Source organism: Panthera uncia, chromosome B4, assembly GCF_023721935.1.
Source record: "Panthera uncia isolate 11264 chromosome B4, Puncia_PCG_1.0, whole genome shotgun sequence".
NCBI classification, from domain to species: domain Eukaryota; kingdom Metazoa; phylum Chordata; class Mammalia; order Carnivora; family Felidae; genus Panthera; species Panthera uncia.
Genome location: NC_064809.1, coordinates 23,897,664 through 23,923,223, shown reverse-complemented (window position 1 = coordinate 23,923,223; position 25,560 = coordinate 23,897,664). Strand labels below are relative to the sequence as shown.

The 25,560-nt window shown below is 41.2% G+C and overlaps 2 protein-coding genes across 2 annotated transcripts in view; one reads left to right on the top strand and one right to left on the bottom strand.

The window, feature by feature from the left end:
• APBB1IP (amyloid beta precursor protein binding family B member 1 interacting protein) overlaps positions 1-1,875 on the bottom strand; it is a 106,432-nt gene extending 104,557 nt beyond the window's left edge. Inside the window, exon 1 of the mRNA XM_049624724.1 lies at positions 1,799-1,875. The gene's annotated coding sequence lies outside the window, so the exon portion shown is untranslated. The remainder of the gene's footprint in view (positions 1-1,798) is intronic.
• LOC125919764 (uncharacterized) lies at positions 1,416-10,127 on the top strand. The gene is made up of 4 exons (XM_049626639.1): positions 1,416-1,471; positions 1,683-2,094; positions 2,684-2,762; positions 8,895-10,127. The coding sequence occupies exons 1-4, from the start codon at positions 1,416-1,418 to the stop codon at positions 9,089-9,091; spliced, it is 744 nt and encodes a 247-aa protein (XP_049482596.1). The 3' UTR covers positions 9,092-10,127.
• Positions 10,128-25,560: the final 15,433 nt, after the last annotated feature.

Here is a 25,560-nt window from a genome sequence, read left to right as displayed (position 1 = left end):
GGATATAAAAATAAGAAAAAATTAATGGACACTATATATATAACCTTGTAAGTACTGTGTTTAAGATTTAAAGTAACTAAATCATTAAGTAATCCATATCACAAAGTTATATCTCTTGAGTAATAATAATTGAAGAATTTTGGAATCTAATACTGACCTGTCCAAGCTTGAGCACATCAATTCTCTACCTCAGTTTTTTCAACAGAATGGAAACCTGCCATTTTACATATAGAACAAAAATGGACTATTTTTGGAGGACCTTCTATAGAAACAAAGGGTCTCAAAACTGTTGATATTTCAGACTTTAACAAAATATGTTATCAGTATGATTTTCTCCATTCTTTTCTGTGTGATCAGCAATTCTAACTTTGCTAGTATTCTAGGCAGGACAAATTCAAAGAATTTATAGCTGTTTCCCAATTGCTATTATAATGACAGACATACTCTAGTCAAACAAATTCGCTTCCCTCTCAGGTCCAGGGAGGTTAAGGCAACTTAATCAAGGCCAACCTTGTCTAGTTAAAGGCGGATTTGGAGCTTGAATCCAAATCTCCCAAATACCCAGAAAAAACCCACAAGCATTAGTATCGGTGTGAAATGATTATGTGTTAACAGCCTGAAGATGACATTAAATTTCTTAGACCTTTCACAACACGTTGAACAGACAGGAAATACCACCCGGAAGACATTATAGAAGATTTCTCAGTAGTTTTTTTGTTAATTTTGCTAGCCAATCTTAACTGTAAGACTACTGCAGTGAGGCCTGAGGGAAAATTGGCATTGGAGGTTCATTCCAAGGGACAAAAGCTCTCTTTCTGAAATTTCTGTTCAGAGGCCCAGAATTTAAAATTAGTAGTAGGTAGTAAGTACCCTTGCCTTTATTTAAACCACATTTTGCCACCAGAAATAATATCCTTGGGAGTAATCAAGTCATTCACCTTTTCTCTATGTTACTTTCCTCTGATACTGCTTTTTTTCTAATGTCCACATTTAAAGTTCTTCTTCAACAGCTTTACTCTGAGTGGCACTAGGAAACTACACATTTACCTTTCCACAATGGTATGAAAAAGAAATACCTTCCCGAAAAGACAGTAAGAGGTGCAAGGGACAAAGTCTCCTGGGGGACTCCTGGGCTAAGGTCCCCTGGATGTAAGGACATCCCAGTTAGTTTCCTTCATGCTATAAAACGTCACTCTGGGCATTCCCCCCAAACCAAATTATGGAACTTACACCTGCTGTCCAAATCTTTCCTCTACCTTATTGTAAAATGAAAAGGACAATCACTGGTAAAGATGTTTTTAAAATGACGAAAGAATTGTCCAAAAGTTTTAAAGTACTATAACACTAAAATACATCAGACTTCGATCGTCACTCTCATTCTTGCACGACTTGCATTTAATCTAAGGTGCCCTAACATGCCCCCAGGAATTCCTCCAGAGGGGTCAAGTTGGGGCTCTGGACAGCTGAACAGGTGAGGGTTCATACGGGTTCCCCGACTATCTCTGAAGCAACTTTCTGGGCAGGAAATCAGTCAAATTGTGATGAAAGCGAACGCGGGGAAGACGAGCCCGCGCGCCCCAACCCCCAGCGTGGCTGGGTCAAGTACTGAAGTCGGCGGAGGGGACCCGGGGGACGCGCTCCCCTGGAGGGCCAAGCGGGGGGAGCGCGTTCTCCCGGCCAAGGCGGGGAGCTGGGTCGGGCCCGGGAGCAGACGCGCTGGACACACAGGGTCCCGCGGCAGCCCCGAGGGTCCCGGCTGCAGCTCTCAGGGCGCTCGGACGGGGCCGGCGCCGCTTACCTCGACGGCTGCGTGGGGATTCGGCGGAGCTCGGCTGGGACTCCGCGCGGGCGGGGCGCGGGCCGGCGGCGGGGCAGGCGACGCGGCGCACTGGGCTCCACCCGGGCTCAGGTCCGCCGCCTCGGGGAGGAAGTGGTGTCAGCCCTGCCCTTCCCACGCAGCGCGCAGACGTGAGGCGCCCGCCGCGCCGCTTTGCATCGAGGTGCCACGAGGGCGCTCGGTTCGAGACACACGGGGAGGAGCACGGGTGGATGCAGACTCTTGAAACTCGGGGACTGCTTTTTCCAACTAATCGGGTCTGTGCCTCACTGCTACACCACACCCTCGAAAGTTGTAGTTTTTTAAATTCTGAGAAAACTTGGGCCTTCCTCCCTCATCCCGCCCCTACGCGCGTCCCCTTCCCTCCGGAGCGTTCCCTAGCGAATTGAGCCTTCTCGGTCGCTCGCTGTATTAGTGACTAAGGGATGTGGGGCCAGATGATGGCTCCAAAAAACCCGAGAACCTCATCTATTTTGCAACGGTCTTCCTGAGTGTTTACTTCAGCCCTTTTCTGCGCTTCCTCTTTCGATCCTGTTGAGCAAGGCCGGATCTGCCCGCCGCGCGCAGCCCACCCTCTGGAGACGCGGCGCTTGTGTGCGGAGCGCGGGGGGCCACGCGCGTGCGCGCCTGCCCGCCCCTCCCCGCCCCCCGCGTGAGCGCCTGCCCGCCCCTCCCCACCCCCCGGGTGCGCGCCTGCCCGCCCCTCCCCCGCACGGGTCCGCAAGGACGCAGGTCCCCGCGGGAGTCCTGGGTGGGGTTGCGGGGTTGGAGGTCGGACGTGGAAGGGCGCGCTCAGCGCAGCCCGTGTCTCAACTGTGGGATGGCAACCCTCCCTTCCCCCCAAAGCTTAAGGACACTGAGTTGGCGCGGGCGAAACTGCGAAGAAACAGGCGCTCTGACACGTTGCCGGTGGAACTCCAAAACGGTACGAACCCTGTGGCGGCGAATTCGGCAACAGCTATTTAACTTGCGTAGGCAGTTACCCTTTGATCCAGAAATCCCACTTCTAAGAATGTATCACAGTGATGAAAAGAAGGATTGCATATACCCACGCCCATTCTTGGCCGCATGATTTGTAATAGCAAAGGACTGACTGGACGTAGTCCGAGATTCTTTGGGAGTGGAGCCTCCTGGGAGAAAGTGGGGAGATCCGAAAATACAGAAGTTAGAGAGTTTGTAAGTGGGATTGAATTTACCGCGTCTTCCCTATAGGGCCTTGTCTTAAAGGGCCTCCCCGCCGCCCTGTGGGGAAGGAAGGTGGTGGAGAAGACCTAAAGACATACAGATATATTAGACACACAAATCAATTAGGTAAATTGAGATAGTTCAGTCATTTATTTAATGAAAAACTATTAACTCATCTAAGAACAATAAAAATAGCTGTGAAGAAAATTCTTCCTGAGAAAGCAAGTTAATATTTACCATATTACGTAACGTAAGTATTTTGAAGGGAGTTAAAAGGTGAGAGTGATGGTAGTAGGGATGGAGCCTTATATTAACTAGGATTCTCAAGGAAGAGCTTTTTTGATAAGTGTTAGTTGAGCCAGACCTAAAAGACACGAGAGATTAATTCATGTCGATTTTGGGATGAGAATGTTCAAAGGCTCTGGGTTAGGAAGGCACTTGAGACATTGGGAAAACAGCAAGGAAGCTAGTATGGATGGAGCACAGTGACAGGGAAGCAGGTGGTATATGAGATCAAAGAGGAAATTGTGGCCAGATAATGTGTGGTCTTTCTGGCTATGGTCGGGACTTTACTCTGAGACAGGAAGCTGCCATTGGAAGGTTCTGAACATAGTACTATATGGAAAGTCAGGTGAAGCAATGGAGTGACTTTCACAGGAGAGGAAGAGAGCAGGCAATACCTCTTTGCAAAGTCATGAAAAGGAGCAGCCAGTCAGAGGCTTGGAAGAACATTCCAGGAGAAGAAAGAGCAAGGAAAGGTCTTGAGATGGGAACATAGAAGGTTAGAAAGAGGGCCCGTGTGTCTAGCATACAGCAAAAAAAGCAGGGCATTGGTAACAGATGGGGACAGAGAGGTAAGCAGGGACCACATTAGGCAGTGGCTTGGGGTCAGCCTTGAGGACTTTGAGTTTCATTCTGATTGCAGTGGGGAGCCATTGGAAAGATTTTAGGAAGTAAGTACATGACTGGACTTTTGCTGTACGTCATCATGCTGGTTGGTGATTGGAAATGGATCGAATGGAGCAAGACAAAGGGCAGTGAGAGATCATTCAGTGGGCTGTGGCAGTAGTCCAGGTGAAAGATGATGGTGGTTTTGGTTAGTATCCTGAAGATGGGGATGATGGGAAGAGTTTGGATTCAAGATTTTAGAGCAGAATCACCAATGTTTGCTGATGGGCTGCCACGGGAGTGGGAGAGTGGCAGAAGGCATTAGGAATTGAGTGTAAGCCAGTGTGACTGGAGTCCTGAGAGCTCTGGTGTGAGGCAGGGCTAGACGAAGAAAGGTCAGTAGGGAGAGACCATGTAGGACCATGTGGACCACGTGGACCATGTTGAAGGTTGTTTTCTCATCTTAAAAGCAATGAGATTGTGTTAAGAATACTTTAAGCTGGCAGGATTTATGTTTTAGGAAAATCACTTTGGCTGTAGTTTGGGGAATTGACCAGATGAAGAGAAGAATGGGTGCAGGAAGATTTCTGAGCGAGGCTGGCTGAGAGATTTACAGTGGTTTGGACTAGATTGGTGACAGTGGAAATGGAAAGAAATGGATGGACCTGAGAGATATTTATAAGGTAGTTGATAGGAGGCAGTGATGACTGGATTTGAACAGAGTGAGGAAGAGGGAGGAGCCAAGGATGACCACTAAGATGCAGACTTGGATAATGATGGATGTCATTGCCGTTCAATGAGATGAGGAACTCTGCTGGGTGCAGGGGGAGACTGGGGGAGGGGAAGATAGTGAGTTTTATTTTGAACAAGTTGAGTATTATAAACTTTTGAGACGTGTGAGTGGAGACCTCATGTAGAGAGATGTGTAAGGGGCTGATGCTCAGAGTGTGGTTTACAGTTAGAGATACACAGGTTGGCTAATCTACCCACAGGTGGCCATTGATGAGATAGATGGCTTAGGAGTAAGATGAGAAAAAGACCTTATGCTAAGCTTTAAGGAATGTCATCATCAAAGTAGAGGAAGTTGAGCCTGAAAAGGAGACAGAGGGAGAGCTCTGATGGGGTGGGAGACAAACCAGGAGAAGGTGGTGTTGAGGAATTCACAACAGTGGGAGTGTGCAGCCATGTCTCGGGCTGTTAAGAGTAATATAAGATGAAGATCAACACGTGCCCATTAACTTGAGCTATATTAACGATCACAGAGATGTATTATTTTAAATGTTTATTTATTTTGAGAGAGAGAGAGAGAGATGGGGAGGGGCAGAGAGAGAGGGAGAGAATCCCAAGCAGGCTCCATACTGCCACTGCAGAGCCCCAGGCAGGGCCTGATCGCACAAACTGTGAGATCACGACCTGAGCTGAAATCAGGAGTCAGGCGCTCAACCAATTGAGCCACCCAGGCACCCCACAGAGACCTATTTTTAATAGCATGTTGGGGCTGGAGGCCAGATGGGCTAAGGAGTGAATAGGTGAGCAAAATAACCCTTCTGAGTAGTTTGCCTGTAAAGAGGAGAAGGATAGGGAGGTAGAGAGTCAGGCATGTGAAATTGAGGAAGATTTTATTTTATTTTTTTAAATGGTTTTCAAGTAGGAAGAAACCAGATGAGATTGAAGGATTAAATATTAAAGAGAGAGTAGAAATGATGGATGGTGAAAAGTTTTCAAGTTCTTTTTTTCTTTGTAATTGAAATATAGTTTATAATATTATATTAGTTTCAAGTGTACAACATAGTGATTTGACAATTATATACATTATGAATGCTCACCATGGTAAGTGTAGTTGCCCTTATTACCATATGAAATTATTGCTATATTATTGACTATATTCTCCATGCTGTACTTTTCATCCCTGTGACTTATTTAATTTATAACTGAAAGTTTGTACCTCTTAATCCCCTCACTGATTTTGCCTGACCCCCCAACCTCCTCATCTTTGGCAACCACCAGTTTGTTCTCTGAATTTGTGAGTCTGTTTCTGTTTTTTGTTTGTTCATTTGTTTTGTTTTTTAGATTCCACATATAAGGGAAACCATATGATAATTGTCTTTCTCTATTGGACTTATTTTACTTAGCATAATACCATTTGTGTTGTTACAAATGGCAAGACTTCATTCTATTATATATATACACTGTACCTTCTTTATTCATTTATCTATTGATGGACACTTAGGTTGTTTCCGTATTTTGGTTATTGTAAATCATGCTGCAATAAACATAGGGGTGCATATATCTTTTCAAATTAGTGTTTACTTTTTCAGCTGGTAAATACCCAGAAGTAGAATTACTAGATCATATGGTATTTCTTTTTTTAATTTTTTGATGAACCATCATACTGTTTTCCAGAGTGGTTGCACCAGTTTACCTTTCCACCAACAGTTCACAAGGGTACCTCTTCTCCACATCCTCACCAAACTTGTTATACCTCCTCTTTTTGATGCTAGCCATTCTGACAGGTGTGAGGGGATATGTTATTGTAGTTTTGATTTGCATTTTCCTGATGATTAGTGATGTTGAACATCTTTTCATGTGTCTGTTGGCCATCTGTGATTCAGGTCCTCTGCCAATTTTTTAACTGCATTATTTGTTTTGTTGGTGTTGAGTTGTATGAGTTCTTATATATTTTGGATATTAATCCTTTATCATATATATCATTTGTAAATATATTCTTCCATTCAGTAGCGTGCCTTTTGGTTTTGTTGATGGTTTCCTTCACTGTGCAAAAGCTTTTAGTTTGGTGTAGTTCCAATAGTTTATTTTTGCTTTTGTTTCCCTTGCCTGAGGAAACAGATCCAGAAAAGTATTGCTATGGCCAATATCCAAGAGTTTACTCCATGTGTCTTCTAGGAATTTTATGGTTTCAGGCTTCACATTTATGTCTTTAATCTATTTTGAGTTTATTTTTGTGTATGGTATGGGGCTATCTAGTTTCCCCACCACCATTTCCTGAAGAAACTACCTTTTCCTCATTGTATATTCTTGGGTCTTTAAATAAAGAGAAATAAGATTTTCTGTATTTTACCAGAGGAAGAAAGGTGGGTTTAGAGTAGACAAGGAATTTCTTATTTTTGATAGCTGTGAGATAAGGAAGTTCTCATTTAAAGCCTCTATTGTCTTTTATATGGTAAGAAGAAAAGTAGAGCCTTCTGCTGGGAGTGTGATAGTAGGGACTATCATAGACTGTCATAGATTTGGGGAACTGGAGAAAGTGTGACAAGGTCATTGCAGAAAATGTGACTAGAAAAATTTAATGAGATTTCCAGGCAGCCCGAGAATCTATTTGAAATCGGCGATGATATACAGAGAAAGACAGATACCATATGGTTTCACTCTTATGTGGATCCTGAGAAACATAACAGAAACCCATGGGGGAGGGGAAGGAAAGAAAAAAAAAAAAAAAAAGAGGTTAGAGTGGGAGAGAGCCAAAGCATAAGAGACTGTTAAAAACTGAGAACAAACTGAGGGTTGATGGGGGGTGGGAGGGAGGGCAGGGTGGGTGATGGGTATTGAGGAGGGCACTGGGATGAGCACTGGGTGTTGTATGGAAACCAATTTGACAGTAAATTTCATATATTAAAAAAAAAAATGTTTGAAATCGGCGATGATGGTGGAAGCAATCTGGTCAGTCGTGTGACTCTCCTGCAAAGCTAGGTTCCCTAGGTTTGGAGAAAGTTTAGCTGCCATGGGAGTAGCTAGCTGAACAGGCCAGCTGGAAGGAAAGGTTATTGTGGTCAGAAGGTAGGCGGATTGAATTTTCCTTCTGGAGATATCGACATTATTATGGGTGCTGACAATGTCCAGAATGTGACCATGGGCCTGGGTGGCTGATGTGACCAATGAAATGAGAGAGAGACCAAAGGATTATGTATATCTTCCCAGGTAACCGTTTAAGTCATCCAGGATTAGGGTGGCCCATAATTTACTGCTGAGACTGAGCCACTTCTGAGAGTACCAGAATGTTAACTGGGTGAGAAAGCAAGAAACAGGTATGATTCATGACTCTTCCAAACAAACAGAATGATGCTATGATTTAAAGTCATTTTAAAGGAAGACTGGGAGTCAGGTGTCAGAGCAGGGCTGACTGGGATTTGTGGAGATGACAGATCTGAAGAGGTGGACAGAGTAGTTTCCCCAAACGGCACGTCTCAAAAGAAGTTAGTTTGCTTTTTGCTTTCTTTTGTTTTGAATAAAAGGAGGAGCCACTAAAGGTCTGCCCACGGCAATGGGGACAATGGGCAACAGCAAAGTCACCTTCTGAGCTTAAGGTACATGGAGTGTGAAGAATAAACGATTTTTCCTTGAGAAAGCTGCAATGGACATGGTGTCCTCCAGGTAGAGTTAAAGTTCCAGGACAGAGGAGTGCACCAGGAATAGCCTCATGATACAGGAGTGGCAGTGAGAGAGTTTGGGATATGGGAGAGACAAGGGCTGAGTGAATCACAGGTAGGGAAGAACACAATGTCATGAGACAGTGGTGTGGGAGAAAGTCCCCTGGTGACTTCTTTGTGGAGGGACCAGTGGAGCAGTCTTCCTGGAGTATCTCTGAGGACCGTGGGTAGTGGCTAGACAACGTGGGCTCTGGCACCGTGGAGGAACACAGTTAAAGTTTAAGCTGAGTTGGATTTTAACTGTGTCTTACTACCTTACTCTTTCGGCATGTTTCCTCCTGGCCAAAGAGCATTTACCTTCTGACAAGGGACCTGTGTTGAGCTGAATTAAGATTTCTGCTACTTTGGGGGTGGGGAGTGGGAAGGTATTTTTTTTCTTTTGGTTTAGCACTTCATAAAGTTTTGCCAGTTCATTTTATTTGGATTGCCCTTAATTGTAGGGAATATTTGCCTCTGATTTAAATACACAACTTTAATGCCATCTGCAATGGACTGTGTTTTCCAAAGAAGGCCATGACCGTATCTCTCTTACCCATCAGGAAGTGGAGTCCCTTTCTCTCCCTCCCCCTTGAATGTGGGTGGACTCTGTGACTGCTTTGGCCAACAGAAGACAGCAGAAGTGATGGTGGACTTAGCACTTATTGGCCGGCAGCATCTCTTCCTGCCTCCTTTAGCCCTGAACACTCATGAAGGAGGCTACTCCATCAGAGAGAGAGACCACATGAAGGAGCACTGAGGCATCAGCCATGAGGTGAAGATGCCATCTTGGACACCCAGCCCCATCAAACCTTCAGAAGATCCCAGCCCCAGTTCTTATCCAAATGCAGGTACACCAGAGAGCATGGAGAACCACCCAGATGCATCAACCCACAGATTCCTGAGAGATCATGATAAATAGCTGTATCAAGCCTCTAAGTCCTGGTTTGTGCTCAAGGCTTCTTGGGGACCTCTGTGTCTCCTATTTGTGTCGTAGTAAAGCTTTGTGCTTTGACTTTTAAAATATAAACTGATAAAAACAATAACTGTTTGTGGTTTCTATTTTAACCAGTATACTATTATTAATTATATGTTTTGTATATAGCATATGTATTTTCTCTTGCCTGTTAACAAAATGTTCCCTCTGCCTGACCTCTGACCCTCTACTTGTCCTTTGGCCACTGTTCTCAGATATTCCTTTCCTTCCACACCCTGGTGATAGTGGGAGGAGCACCAGAAAGGCTGGATGGAAGAATAGCAGCAGAAGGGTAGGGAAGAAAAGAGAGAGCCCAAGAAGGCTTGGGAGAGGATTTTTGGTGGGTAGCTGAGAGCAAAACAATGAGAAAGATATTTTGGGGACATTGCTGGGTATGAGAGAGGTAGAGAGTGAGAAGAAAGAGAGGAAAGGAGTTTTAAGACATGTGGACTTGATGTAAAAAGAAACTTGGCTGATGGTTTCTTTGCATTGACAGTGCACAGAGGCTATGCCCATGGGAGCCCAGTGGTAGGTTACTTAATAAGCATGAACATCTTTGAAATACTGAGATATATATGCATACACTGTATCTTCCCAGTGTATGTGTCTGTAAAGCAGTGATCCTTGCTACCCAATATCACTGAGTAAAAGTATAAAAGAAATGGAGGTTGTTTGATTTGCAAGGAACGAAATCTATTCAAACTGGCTGAAGCCAAAATAAGCTCTTGGAGAGAAGCTCTGGTAGCTCATTGAACTCAGACAGGAAGTATAGCCGGGCTGCTTGAGGGGTGATACTAAGAAGTAGAGGTAGACCAGGAAGTCTCTACTTTATTTTTTCTTTAAAAAAATTTTTTTTATTGTGATAAAATAAACAAGACATAAATTTATCATCTTAACCATTTTCAAATGTACAGTTCAGTGATGTTAAATACATGAATAATGTTGTTCAGCCACCACCACCATCCACTCCATAGCTCTTTTCATCTTTTTTTTTTTTTTAACATTTATTTATTATTGAGAGACAGAGAGACACAGAGCGTGAGCAGGGTAGGGGTAGAGAGAGGGGGAGACATAGAATCCGAAGTAGGCTCCAGGCTCCGAGCTGTTAGCACAGAGCACGATGGGGGCTCGAACTCACAAACTGCAAGATCATGACCTGAGCCGAAGTCATTGGCCCAACCAACTGAGCCACCCAGGGGCCCCGCTCTTTTCATCTTTTAAAACTGAAACTCCACACCCATGAACACTAACTCCCCTGTTCTCCCCTCCCCCAGCCCTGGATAACCCATCATTCTGCATTCTGCCTGTTTTTCGGTATTCCATGTAAGTGGAATCATATAGTATTGGTCTTTTTAAAACTGGCTTATTTTACTTAGCATAATATACTTAAGTTTCGTTCAGGTTATAGCTGAAGTCTCATTTGCCTTGCTTTTTAAAGCTGAATGATATTCCATATTTTATATATATATGTGTGTGTGTGTATGTGTGTGTGTGTGTGTGTGTGTGTGTGTGTATACACACACACACATTTTTGCTTATTCATTCTTTCACTGATGGACCCTTGGGTTGCTTCCGTGTTTTAGCTATTGTGAATAATGCAAATATCTCTTCAAGTCCTTGCTTTCAGTTCTTTTGGGTATATACCCGAAGTGGAATTGCTGGGTCATATGGTAATTTTATTTTTAATTTTTTTTTGCTTTTTTTTTTTCTTAATTTTTTTTTTTCAATGTTTTTTATTTATTTTTGGGACAGAGAGAGACAGAGCATGAACGGGGGAGGGGCAGAGAGAGAGGGAGACACAGAATCGGAAACAGGCTCCAGGCTCTGAGCCATCAGCCCAGAGCCTGACGCGGGGCTCGAACTCACGGACCGCGAGATCGTGACCTGGCTGAAGTCGGACGCTCAACCGACTGCGCCATCCAGGCGCCCCTATTTTTAATTTTTTGAAGAACTGCCATACTTTTTCCACAGTGGCTGTATAATTTTACATTCCCATCACCAGTGCATAAGGTTTTGATTTTTCCACATCTTCACCAAAGCTTATTTTCTGTTTTTGTTTTCTTTTTTGATAGTAGCCATCTTAATGGGTATCTTACCGTGGTTTTGATTTTCATTTCTCTAATGATTACTGATGTTAAACATTATTTCATGTGCTTATTGGCTATTTGTATATCTTCTTTGGAGAAATGTCTATTAAGTCCTTTGCCCATTTTTTAATTGGTTTGTTTGTATATTCTGGATATTAATTCTTTATTAGATATATGATTTGCAAGTATTTTCTCCCATTTTATGAGCTGTCTTTTTACTCTGTGGATATTGTCTTTTGATACACAAATTAAAAAAATTTTTTTTAATGTTTATTTATTTTAGAGAGAGAGCATGAGCAGGGGAGGGGCGGAGAGAGAGGGAGACATAGAATCTGAAGCAGGCTCCAGGCTTTGAGCTGTCAGCACAGAGCCCAACATGGGGCTCGAACCCATGAACCACGAGATCACAACCTGAGCCAAAGTCAGACACTTAACTGACTGAACCACCCAGGCGCCCAAGATACACAAAATTGTTAAGTTTTTGTGAAGTCCAATACATCTGTTTTTAATTTGGTTGCATTTTATTGGTGTCATGGCTAAGAAATCATTGCTAAATCGAGTGTCCTGAAGATTCTGCCCTATGCTTTCTTCTAAAGTTTCATGGTTTTGGGTCTTCCATTGAAGTCTTTGATACATTTTGAATTAATTTTTTAACAATTTAATTTATTTTTAGAGAGAGAGACAGCATGCAAGTGGCAGGGGGGGCAGAGTGAGAGAGAGAATCTTAAGCAGGTTCCATGCTCAGCATGGAGCCCAAAGCAGGGCTCGGTCCCATGACCTGATCATGACCTGAGCTGAAGTCAAGAGTCAGATGCTCAACCAACTGAGCCACCCAGGTGCCCCTTGAGTTAATTTTTGTATATGTTGTTGGGTAAAGGTCCAATTTTATCTTTTTATATGTGGTTATCCATCTTTCCCAGCACCATTTGTTGAAGAGACTGTCTACCCATTGTATGGTCTTGGCAGCTTTGTCCAAAATCATTTCACCATATATGTGTGACTTTATTTCTGGCCTCTCTATTCTCTTCCATTGCTCTACATGTCAGTCTTTATGCTAGTACTACACTGTTTGATTACTGTAGCTTTGTAGTAAGTTTTGAAATCAGAAAGTGTGGGTCCTCCAGCTTTGTTCTTTTTTAAGATTGTTTTGTCTATTCAGGGTCCCTTGGGAATACATATGAATTTTAGGATGGGGTTTTCTATTTCTGCAGAAATGCCATTGAGATTTTGATCCAGATTGTACTGGATCTGTAGATTGCTTTGGGTAATATTGACATTTTAACAATATTAAGTCTTCCAATCCATGAATGTGGGATGTGTTTCCATTTAGTTATGTCTTCTATAATTTCTTTAAGCAATGTTTTGTGGTTTTCATTGTATAAGTCTTTCAACTCTTTGCTTAAATTAATTCCTAAATACTTTATTCTTTTTTATGCTATTGTAAATGGAATTGTTTCCATAATTTTCTTTTCAGATGGTGTGTAGAAATGCAACTGATTTTTGCATGTTAACTTTGTATCCTGCTACTTTGCTGAATTCATTTGTTCTAACAGTTTTTGTTTGTTTGTTTGTTTGTTTGTTTGTTTGTTTGTTTGTTTTGGTGTGGAATCTTTAGGGTTTTCTATAGAGGAGATCTTATCATTTGCAAACAGAGATAATTTTACTTTTTCCTTTCCAATTAAGATTCCTTTTATTTCTTTTTTGTGCCCAGTTGTTCTGGCTAGAAGTTCTAATATTATGTTGAATAAAAGTAGTGAGAGTGTACATCCCTGTCTTGTTCTTAATCCTAGAGGAAAACAATTTCAGTCTAACACCATTGAGTGTGATATTTGCTATGGGTTTTCAGATATGGCTGTTACTAGGTTGAGATAGTTTCCTTCTATTACTGATTTCTTAAGAATTTTTATCATGACAGGATGTTGAATTTTGTCAAGTGCTTTTTCTCTATCCATTGAAATGATCATGTAATTTTCTTTCCCTTTATTCTGTTTATGTGGTATATTATATTGATTGATTTTCATATGCTGAACCACCCTTGCATTCCAGGAATAAATTGCACTTGGTCATGGTGTTTAATCCTTTCAACATGCTGCTGAATTTTGTTTGCTAGTGTTTTGTTGAGGATTTCATTTCTCTTTTTGTGCTCATATGATTTATGTCTAATATTCTCCACCTAACTCCTTTTTTTCCTCTTTTGCTGCAAATTAACTTTTTTGCTATAGGTCAAACATGGCCACTGCCTTGGAGCAGATCTCATGGACTCCAGACTCTGAGATAGAGATTTCTGTGCAGAAAATTTGTTGCAAATGATCTCAGGAACAATGCTTGCAAAGGAGTGAAGGAAGAAGGATGGAGACGGAGAAGTTTGGCTATGATATATTGGCAATAGAAGCTTTAGCCAATTCTACAGAGAGCTTTAAGAATGGGAGGCAGGACCTTTGCTTACCCCTTATTAACCAGCCATTGGATGCTGGCTGTCTCTGGGGAAGAGGCTGTGCCCTTAGACAGAATGTCTCCCTTTGGTCAAGGACAGTTTCTGGAGAGGGACTCAAGTATAAACAGTCAGCAGCTACCACTGCTATAAAGGAGACATTGAACCTGGGGCATCCATTCAGCTACCTAGTCCAGATTGACGTTCTGTCACATCTCAAATACCAACTGGGACTGAAGAGAGTTATTATGTTCCATTTTCAAATTCCTGGGAGCTAGAATCTGATTGGCCATGTTTTATTAGGTATCTTATGATCAGCTCTGGCTCTGGAAGTGAATTTTTATGAGGTATATTATCTCCTAGGTACTGATATGTTTGCTGATATCCAACTATCAAAACAATTGTAATTTGTCTTTGAATGTAAATGCAAATTAGTAAAGATTTGGTAGTCTCTAAAGCAAATATTATTTGCTTAACATTTTTGTGGAAGAGCAGTTATGATTTTGTTGAAATAGTGGCAAACATTTAAATAAATATGATTCTAAAAGTCAGTGTTTGTACAGGGAGGGATGTGTGGGTGGAGAGGTCATGTAAAAAATAAGAAACATCCAAACCCACATTTATCCAGAAGACAGACTGAATAATTACCTTTTAACAGCATTTTTGTTTACCATCTCTACAGTTTTACCTTTTCCAGAATGTTCTATACATGAAATAATACAGTGTATAGCCTCTTCAGATTGGCTTTATTCACATAGCAGTATGCATTTAAATTGATCCAAGTCTTTGTGTGGCTTCACAGCACATTCCTTTTGTCACTAAAAGGTATTCTATTGGATAGTTAGACTGCAGTTTGTTTATCCATTCACCAAGGACATCTTGATTGGTCCCAATTTTTGGCGATTATGAATAAAACTGCTTTGAACATTCACATGCAGAATTTTGTATGGACATAAATTTTCAAAGCAGTTGGCTAAATTCCTAGGAGCATGATTTCTGGCTCATATAGTAAGGCTGTGTTTAGCTTTGTGTGAAACTGCCAAACCATCCTCCAAAGTGATGGTACCATTTTGTATACCCATCAACAATAAATGAGAGCTCCTATTGTTCTTCATCCTCACCAGCAAATGGCATTGTCAGTTGTTTTGGATTTTAGCCATTTTAATAGGTATGTGGTGGTATCTCACTGTCATTTTGATTTGCATTTCCCTAATGACAAATGATGTTGTGCATCTCTTAATATGCTTACTTATTATATACATATCTTTTTTTGTGTGAGGTGTTGTATCTATCCAGGAGAAATAAAAGCAGGGGTCTCTGGGTGGCTCAGCTGGCCAAGTAAGCATCCAACTCTTGATTTCGGCTCAGGTCAGGATCTCACTTTTTGTGGGATAGAGCCCTGCCTCCGGCTCTACACTGACAGCAGGGAGCCTGCTTGGGGTTCTTTCTCTCTCTGCCCCTCCCCTTTCTCTGTTCACACTTCTGTGCTCTCGCTCTCTCTCTCTCTTTCAAAATAAATAAATAAACATTAAAAAAAGCATTTGTCCACCGGAAGACCTGTTACATGAATGTTCATAGCAGCTTTGTTTGTAATAGCCCAAAATTGAAAACCAATGAAATGTTCATCATAGGTGAATGGGGAAACCAATTACACCATGGAATACTATTCTCCAAAAAAAAAAAAAAAAAGGAAGAAACTACAGATACACCCAACAAGGTGGATGAATCTCAAAATAATTATGCTGAGTGACAAAAGCCATATTAAATAAAGAATGCATGTTGTTTGATCTCATCTAGATAAAATTCTTGAAAATTCACACTAATCTGTCCTGAGTGAAAGCACTGAGAAGGGGAGGGAAGAGGGAAAAAAGAAGGATGGGGGAGACACAGGAAACTTTTAGGAGTCACGAACATGTATATAATCTTGATTTTTTTTTTTTTAATTTTTTTTTCAACGTTTTTTTATTTATTTTTGGGACAGAGAGAGACATAGCATGAACGGGGGAGGGGCAGAGAGAGAGGGAGACACAGAATCGGAAACAGGCTCCAGGCTCCGAGCCATCAGCCCAGAGCCCGATGCGGGGCTCGAACTCACGGACCGCGAGATCGTGACCTGGCTGAAGTCGGACGCTTAACCGACTGCGCCACCCAGGCGCCCCTATAATCTTGATTTTAGTGATGGTTTCCATTTAGTGTGTACATATGTCAAAACTGATCAAATAGTATACTTTAAATATATGCAGCTTATGTCGATTGTACCTCAGTAGAGCTACAAAAAAATTCTTTGCACCTTGGACTATTCTTTAATTCATGACTGCAAAAATGTAATTAAAAACATATTAAATTTTAATTAAAATCTTATTCATCAAAATAAGGGAAAATTTAAATTGTAAATATTAATATTTATAACAAATATTGATAGATAAGGAAGGATCACTGCTTTAGACTTTTTAAAGCTGAACATTTTATTGTTGGAAGCCTTGATCTAAAATACAAATAAAAGAGAGAGAGAACATAAAATTGTATGGGAAGAAATTGGAAATCAAATACTACAAATGTTTTGGAAGCTCTGTGAAATACCATAGGCTACAACAAGCTTCTGGATATTGCAGAGCCTTACATGTACTTCAGGAAGGTGATAAAATAATAGTAGATGTGTTTCTACAGCAAAGAGGGTTTTGTGCCAGGACTGAACACTGAAAAAAAAGCATATGACTTAAGAAACACTGGTGTTACATATTTTTAAAGTTTAGAGCACAAAATTTACTACAGGTCTTTTTCATCCAAATTAAGTTCTTTTATCTTCCTTTTTGCTAGATCCATTTGGCTCCTGGTAATAGAAGCCAAAACACACAAACTTCTCAGACTATCTAGCAAAACTCTATTTCAAGTTACTTTTTGTAAGCAGTATAAGATAGAGCTTGGATTATTTGCCGCTGTATGTCTTGCCTCCCTGAACTGTCGTTCTTTGTTTACATAAAATTTAAACTTGCCTTTGTACTTAGGATAAAATCTAAACTCTTTGACAATATCATTAAGACTTTATAAGATCTGGGGCACTTGCGTGGCTCAGTTGGATAAGTATCCAGCTCTTGCTATGGACTCAAGTCATGATCTCTTGGTCATGAGATCAAGCCCTGCATCAGGCTCCATGCTGAACATGGAGCCTGCTTGGAATTCTCTCTCTCTCTCTCTCTCTCTCTCTCTCTCTCTCTCTCTCCCTCCCCTCCTTTTCCCTCTCCACCCCCCTGCTTGCGCACACACACACACACACTCTCTCTCTCTCTCTCTCTCTCTAAATAAATAAATAAACTTAAAAAAATACTCTTGTTTTAAAAAAGGGAAAAAAAAGATTTTATAAGATCTGCAGCCAAGCCCACTTCTCCAACTTCATCTTAGAGTTGTCTGTCCCCATAGAAAACTAAGTTCAAGGCATATTGTCTTCCTCTTTGTTCTTGAAAATTGAAAACTGTTCTTTGCTGCCAGGAATGCACGTCTGGTTCTTTGAATGACATCTTCTTGTCCTTTTAGTCTGAACTTTATGATGACATGTTGCCTTTGTTAAGTAAGCTCCACGAAGATCTGGAGAAGTAGCTGAAGTGTGAAGGAAGGGGCACCAAGGGAACTTAGGCTCCATTTCTCCTAGCATATCTTCTTAGACTGGTGCCTTTTCTAAGAGTAGTGTGCACAGGCTGAACCTGCGAGCAGACTGTGAAACATAAGGTCAGAAGATGTTTTTTTTCAATATTCTCACCCTATCCACAACTGTAAAATGAGGCCAATAATGTTTTCCTGTTTGAATTGCAGGGTTGGTGTTCAGAGAGCATATGCAAGATTGCTTTGAAAGCTGTAAATAGACACAGATGTTAATAAATTCAGGTTAATGTGGTCTCCACACTAGTGGTGCCTTCCCTTGTGAATTCTGCCAAGGACGAAGTCAGCTCAATGTGCTTTGAGAAGAAGCCCTCGGTAGGCATTTCATTGCCTATTCTGGGACCTCAACAGATTCTGCACTCCACTACTGCTCCTGTAGCAATCCTCAGACACCATTTTTTTTTCAATCAATACAGCAAAAAATATATTTTAAGTGGGAACCTTTTCTCCTTTCCTCCTCCATTCTCTTTCTCCCTTACCTTTCTGCTCTCCCTCTGTCCCTCCCATCTTCCCTTACTTCTCATCTTTGTCAATTGAAGAAGGAATCTGGTCAAACTGAAAAGTTCTATATGAACAAATGAATTTGAAGCTCAGTAAAATACATGGCAGAAGGTGCTGGTGTAATCAAATGACAAAGCAGAGTTGCTAAGACCCCACAAAATCTCTCAACTACTTCTAGTTTTCTTTGCTTTATCCAGTTTTAAATCCTGTGATCTCAGATAAAAGTATATAAAATAATTCATTGTTGGGAATTTAAATTTCTAATTAGATCCATATCAAAATTATTTCCCCACTTTTTAATTGTAACTCATTCTTAGTGAGGGACAAAGACCATACTGTCTCCTGAGCCATGCTTACAATCAGTCAGTGAGGCAATTGGTAAAACCACTGTTTCTGTCTACAGTTCTCTTTAATTTCAGTTCCCATCCTTATCTCAGCTGATTCCAAGTTTTTCTTATTATTATTTTTAAAAGTACTGTTACTCAAATTTTTTCCTTTATTTTTTCCTTTTGCATGATGATATGACTTTCTTTCATTTGAATCTTGTGATGCTAATCCCAGCAAACTCCCAAGGACAGGGTCACACAGTCTGGGTCCCCTGGCAGTCTTCCCCTTCAGTCTATGGAAACGCTCTTGGTTGAAAGCTCTCCGTCCTGTCTTTACCATTCTGGGCACACAGGAGAAACGCTTGGCTACTTTCCATATCATGCTGGGTAAAGATTCTGCACCCAATTCCAGTGTGTGAGGGGAGTGTTCCCCACACCAACATGCAATTCTAGGACACTAGCTGCCCCTCCCCCACAACTTCAGATGCCAGTCTCATGTGGGATTCTGACTCATCAGCTAGAGATTGGAAATTCCTACAACCCCCTCCTTGGGTTTGATTAATTTGCTGAGGCAGATCACGGAACTCAGGAAACCAGTTTACTCCCCAGATTACTGTTTATTATGAAAGGATGTGACTCCGGAACAGCCAGATGGAAGAGATGTGTACAGGGCATGGTATGGGGAAAGGTCACCGAGTTTCCATGTTCCCTCTGAGGGCACTATTCTTCCTAAACTGCCATGTGTTCACCAACCTGGAACTTCTTTGAACCCTGTCTTTTTGGGGTTTTTTTGATGGAGGCTTCATTCCATAGGCAAGATCAATTAAATCATTGGCCATTGGTGGTTGATTCCAACCTCTAGCCCCTCCCCCCTCCCCAGAAATCGGTCCCACCCCTCTCTTCATGGTTGGTTCCCCTGGCAGCCAGCCTCCATTTTTGGGTGCTTTCCAAGTCACTTTGTTAACATAAACCCAGTTATGGTGGAAAGGGGCTTGTTATGAGTAACAAGACACCCATTTCACATTTATGACTCTGAAGTAATTTGAGGAACTGAGGACAAGAGACCAAATATTACAACAGAAGATACTCCCATTGCTCTTACTGCTCAGGAAATTCCAAGGCTTTTAGGAGCTCTGTGCCAGGAATCAGGACAAAGACCAAAATTATATTTCTTATTACAAATCACAACATTACGCTGGGGCTCAGGGTTGGTGAGAGGCATGTTTTGACCCATCTTCTTTGGCTTGCCATGCAACTATCTTTAGTTTCCCAGTTGTGGGGGTTTGGGGGGAACACTGGCTCCTTCCAAAGGCAAGCAGGTTGGAATCAGGGTATAGGTCCACCTGAATCAGGACTCTTATTTTTGCAGACTTGGCTGAAAGGCTGGGCAACCCATTCCAACTGCCTTCTCTGTTCCTCCCAGACTCTGTCTTCCCACCCAAGCTTTGTCTCATTGGAAGCTGGAAATGCAAGTGGGAAAAATGAATTCTGCTCAATCACATACTATTTCAAATCTATTTTTCTTACATTTTGTGTTATAGACCATCACTAGGCTCCAATATCCATTGTCTTCTTATATAATATGGAATTTTGGAAAATGTGTCCAGCCTCCCCTGAAGCTACTTGCAGCCATGTGAGTAAATTTTGGCTCACGAGGGAGAAGTGAAAGTATTATTTTGGACTTTTGAGAAGCTCCCTTAAGATGTGTCTTCATTCATATCCTCCTCCCTGTTGCTTAAAATGCAAACCTTGGAGAGGCTCTCTTGGACCATGAGATGACCTTGAATATAGAAGCCACACACTAAGGATGGCAGAACAGCAACTTAGGAGGTGCCTGGGTGTTTGAGGGTTTTGTGGAGCAGCTGCATTAGTCCTAGACTATCTACTTCTAGATAGTTATTTCATGTGGGAATAAGCCCTGTGTGAGTAAGCCCCCAATTTTAAGATCTCTGTTGCATTAGTGTACAAGGCTGCCATAACACAATACCAAGGATGGGTGGCTTAAATAACAGAAATTTATTTTCTCACAGTTCTGGAGGCAAGAAGTCCAAGATCAAAGTGCCAGAAATTCAGCTTATGGTGAGGCCTCTCTTACTGGTTTGCAGATGTCCATCTTCTTTCTGTGTCCTCACATGGGCTCTTCTCGGTACACATGTAGAGAGAGGGAAGGGGAAAGAGGAGGAGGGGGAGGAAAGGAGGTAATCTTTGGTGTCTCTTCCTCTTCTGATAAAGACACCTGTTCTATTGAATTAGAGCCCACCCTTATGTAACCTTCATTTAACCTCATATAACCTGCAATTACCTCCTTATAGGCCTTATCTCCAAATACAGTCACAATGAGGGCTTTAATATATGAAATGGGGGGACCAGTCCATAACACACACAGAAAAATGATTCCTATCTAATATGCCCAGCAACCTTCACTTTTGGGGTTTAAGAGCAAAGAAATTGGCTTAAATTTTCTTATATATATTCTTATTTTTTTTTCTTATATACATTCATATGTTTCTGACACTGGGAGCTTGATGCCTGAAATTTCCAAGCGACAAATAAGATACTTTGTCCTCTAGATTTGCTGAAACAGCCCTGCCCTACAGACCCTCTTGCTCATGCATGGATGTCTGGGCTGAGAAGTGGGTAAGATCAGGAAAGTATCTAGTTACAGGGAAGTATATGTGGAGGTGGAATTCTGGTGAATATTATCTGGACACACTACCATGCACTTCACCTTTTCTCAGTGGGACCTCCACCATGTAGTCAGAATGGCCTCTTTAATGGTCTAATTTGACCAGGCCACTCTTCCTTCAAAATTAGGGTACATTTGATCTCATCTGTATCTATCCAGACATTTTGATTTAGGGATATTTTAGCATGGCCTAAAAAAGAAATTATTAAAGTTTCAACTTTTTTTTTTATTACTAAGTAGTGTATGAAACAGATATCCTCACTGCATGCCTGAATTTTCCAACTCTAAGATTCCGCACCCTGGAGTGGGGGTTGGGGATGGTGTAGAGAGGGGAGGTGAGAATGAGGGGGGATCATGGATCAAAACAAAAAGACTGGGTGGATGAAGATGGACTGGGGTTCGGTGCCACTTGGAAACATGGAGACATAGATAGTTCCTTACTCATTCACTTAAATCAATCTGGCAGAGGATTTGCTTTGTTCTCTGAGAATTAGATGCTGCTGGTCAGCAGACTCCCCAGTTTCTCTGTTAATGTTTCAATGAGTGTAGGCAGTTACTTATGATAAGTATTATACTTTGGTTAATAATGGGACTGTATTGAGTTGAACAGTGTCCCCTCAAATTTGTGTGTACTAGAACCTCAGAATATGACCTTATTTGGATCTTTGAAGATGTAGTCAAGTTAAAACAAGGTCATACAGGAACAGGTTGAGTCTTAAAATACAATGGCTGGTACCCTCATGAGAAAAGGGAGATTTGGATAGACATACAGGACACACAAGGGAAGTGGCCATGTAATGACAGAGGCAGAGATGGGAGTGATGCAGCTATAAATCAAGGAATGCCATGCACTGATTACTGGTGAGCACCAGAAATTAGGAAGAGGCAGGGAAGGATTCTTCCCGAGGGCCTTCAGAGGGAGCATGGCCCTGCTCACACCCTGATCTTGAGACATCGGTTTTTCAGAACTGTGAGAGAATACATTTCTATCATTTTAAGCCACCCAGATTGTGGTCATTTGCTACGACAGCTCTGGGAAGCCACTATAGGCACTTTTTCTTTTAAACTCTAGAGAACAAACACATCTGCCTTTTAAAGTTGTAATTGTGCTAATCTTATTTGATTGGGAATATATTAGGCATTAGTCTAATCCATCTGAAACCATCTAATAACAGTTTTGAAAGGTCTTGGAGACAAATTGAAGTCTAATTATATTGTTATGTAATTTATGAATTGTGGAGGTAATACAGGCTCATAAAAATTCAAGGAAATCAAGGGCGCCTAGGTGGCTCAGTGGGTTAAGCATCCAATTCTTGATTTTGGCTCAGGTCATGATGTCATGGTTTTGTGAGTTTGAGCCCTGTGAGCTGACTGCACACAAGCTGCTTATGATTCTGTCTGTCTGTCTGTCTCTCTCTCTCTGTCCCTCCCCCACTCATTCTCTCTCTGTCTCTCTCAAAATAAGTAAAATTTTAAAAATATTTTAGGGGAAAAACTGAGAGCTTTCCCCCTAAGGTCAGAAACAAGACAGGGATGTCCACTCTAGCCACTGTTATTCAACATAGTATTGGAAGTCTTAACCTCTGCAATCAGATAACACAAAGAAATAAAAGGCATTCAAATCAGCCAGGAGGAGGTCAAACTTACACTCTTCGCAGATGACATGATACTCTATATGGAAAACCCCAAAGATTCCACCAAAAGACTGCTAGAACTGATCCATGAATTCAGCAATTTTTCAGGATATAAAATCAATGCACAGAATTCAGTTGCATTCCTATACACCAACAATGAAGTGACAGAAAGAAATCAAGGAATCTATCCCATTTACAGTTGCACCAAAACCATAAAATACCTAGGAATAAATCGAACCAAAGAGGTGACAAATCTATACACTGAAAACTATAGAAAGCTTATGAAAGAAATTGAAAGAAGACACAAAGAAATGGCAAGAGATTCCATGCTCCTGGATAGGAAGAACAAATATTGTTAAAATGTCAATACCACCCAAAGCAATTTACATATTCAGTGCAATCCCTATCAAAGTAACACCAGCGTTCTTCACAGAGCTAGAACAAATAATCCTAAAATTTGTATGGAACCAGAAAAGACCCCGAATAGCCAAAGCAATCTTGAAAAAGAAAACCAAAGCAGGAGGCATCACAATCCCAGACTTCAAGCTATACTACAAAGCTGTAATCATCAAGACAGTATGCTACTGGCACAAGAACAGACACTCAGATCAATGAACAGAATAGAGAACTCAGAAATGGACCCACAAATGTATGGCCAGCTAATCTTTGACAAAGCAGGAAAGAATATCCAGCAGAATAAAGACAGTCTCTTCAGCAAGTGGTGCTGGGAAAACTGGACAGTGACATGCAGAAGAGTGAACCTGGACCACTTCCTTACACCATACACAAAAATAAACTCAACATGGATGAAAGACCTAAATGTAAGACAGGAAGCCATCAAAATCCTTGAGAAGAAAGCAGGCAAAAACCTCCTTGATCTTGCCCGCAGCAACTTCTTACTCAACACGTCTCCGGAGACAAGGGAAACAAAAGTAAAAATGAACTACTGGGACCTCATCAAAATAAAAAGCTTTTGCACAGCGAAGGAAACAATCAGCACAACTAAAAGGCAACCGACAGAATGGGAGAAGATATTTGCAAATGACATATCAGATAAAGGATTAGTATCCAAAATCTACAAAGAACTTATCAAACTCAACACCCAAAAAACAAATAATCCAGTGAAGAAATGGGCAAAAGACATGAATAGACATTTCTCCAAAGAAGACATCAGGATGGCCAACCGACACATCAAAAAATGCTCCACATCACTCATCATCAGGGAAATACAAATCAAAACCACATTGAGATACCACCTTACACCTGTCAGAATGGCTAACATTAACAACTCAGGCAACAACAGATGTTGGCGAGGATGCAGAGAAAGAGGATCTCTTTTGCATTGTTGGTGGGAATGCAAGCTGGTACAGCCACTCTGGAAAACAGTATGGAGGTTCCTCAAAAAACTAAAAATAGAACTACCCTACGACCCAGCAATTGCACTACTAGGCATTTATCCAAGGGATACAGGTGTGCTGTTTCAAAGGGGCACATGCACCCCCATGTTTATAGCAGCACTATCAACAATAGCCAAAGTATGGAAAGAGCACAAATGTCCACCGAAGGATGAATGGATAAAGAAGATGTGGTATATATATACAATGGATTATTACTCGACAATCAAAAAGAATGAAATCTTGCCATTTGCAACTACGTGGATGGAACTGGAGGGTATTATGCTAAGTGAAATTAGTCAGAGAAAGACAAAAATCCTATGACTTCACTCATATGAGGACTTTAAGAGACAAAACAGATGAGCATAAGGGAAGGGAAACAAAAATAATATAAAAGCAGGGAGGGGGACAAAACAGAAGAGACTCATAAATATGGAGAAAAAAACTGAGGGTTGCTGGAGGGGTTGTGGGAGAGGGGATGGGGTAAATGGGTAAGGGGCATTAAGGAATCTACTCCTGAAATCATTGCTTCACTATAGGCTAACTAACTTGGATATAAATTTAAAAAAATAAAAAATAAAGTTAAAAAAAGATAAATAAGAATCTAGAAAAGCACAACAACATTACAACAGAATGTAATTGACATTTATAAAATATTCTACCCCAAAACAGCAGAATAAACATTTGTCTAAAGTGCCCATGAAACATATGCCAAAAGAGACTATATCTAGGCCATAAAGCAAATTTAAAATAGCTGAAATTATACAGTGTTCTATGACTGCGATAGAAGAAATAAATAAAATTACTAGAAATAAAAAAAAATATTAAAAAAAAATTGAAGGAATACAGTAATGAATGAAGTATAAAGTGCCATTATTGATATGGGAATTAACAGTGGAATAAAGGCTTGGGATGATTTAATAATTTTAAAAATCAGGGCTTTTATGTTTTGACAAGGTAATTTTTGTAGTGGCTGCAGCAAAAGATGCCTGCGTCCAAAATAGCTGTATGCAGTTAGTTCTGATTTGCAATTCATCACTTACAGGACTGAATCTTAATTCCTTGGCAGATAGGGTGACCAGTTAATGTATGGTCCAACTGAGACACTTTTGAGAGTGAGAGGAAAAGCTATTATCTGAGATAAATAGGGACTGTCCTCGGTAAATTAAGACATGCAAAGCTTTTCACAAAGTGAGTACTGTCTTAATGCTCCCCAAACTCCCAAACTCCAGAAGTACTGGGCAACTTCCAGAACTGTGTGCCTGCACGTACAAAGTCCTTTGCTTCTGTTTGTGGCTGAATCTCAACACAAAATGCAATCTCTTCTGTAAAGCCTTCTCTGGCTTTTCAGACGTAGGCATTTGGTTCACAAATCCCACAGGTACAAACACCAACTTATCGTATCATATTTCTTCATTTGCATGTCACACAGAATGTAATTTACTTGAAGACAGGCATCTTGTCTGTTCTATGTCTAGATCTCCAGTTGTTAGAGAAGTCTTTGGTTCCATAAACACTTGTTGAATTGAATACGTAAATT

Bases quoted from the DNA above. Each gene is read 5' to 3' on its own strand.
- LOC125919764 (XM_049626639.1), top strand. From the start codon at position 1,416: ATGCCCCCAGGAATTCCTCCAGAGGGGTCAAGTTGGGGCTCTGGACAG. The intron at 1,472-1,682 runs GTGAGGGTTCAT...CTCCCGGCCAAG, and splicing joins GGCTCTGGACAGCTGAACAG to GCGGGGAGCTGGGTCGGGCC. The intron at 2,763-8,894 runs GTACGAACCCTG...CTTACCCATCAG, and splicing joins GCCGGTGGAACTCCAAAACG to GAAGTGGAGTCCCTTTCTCT.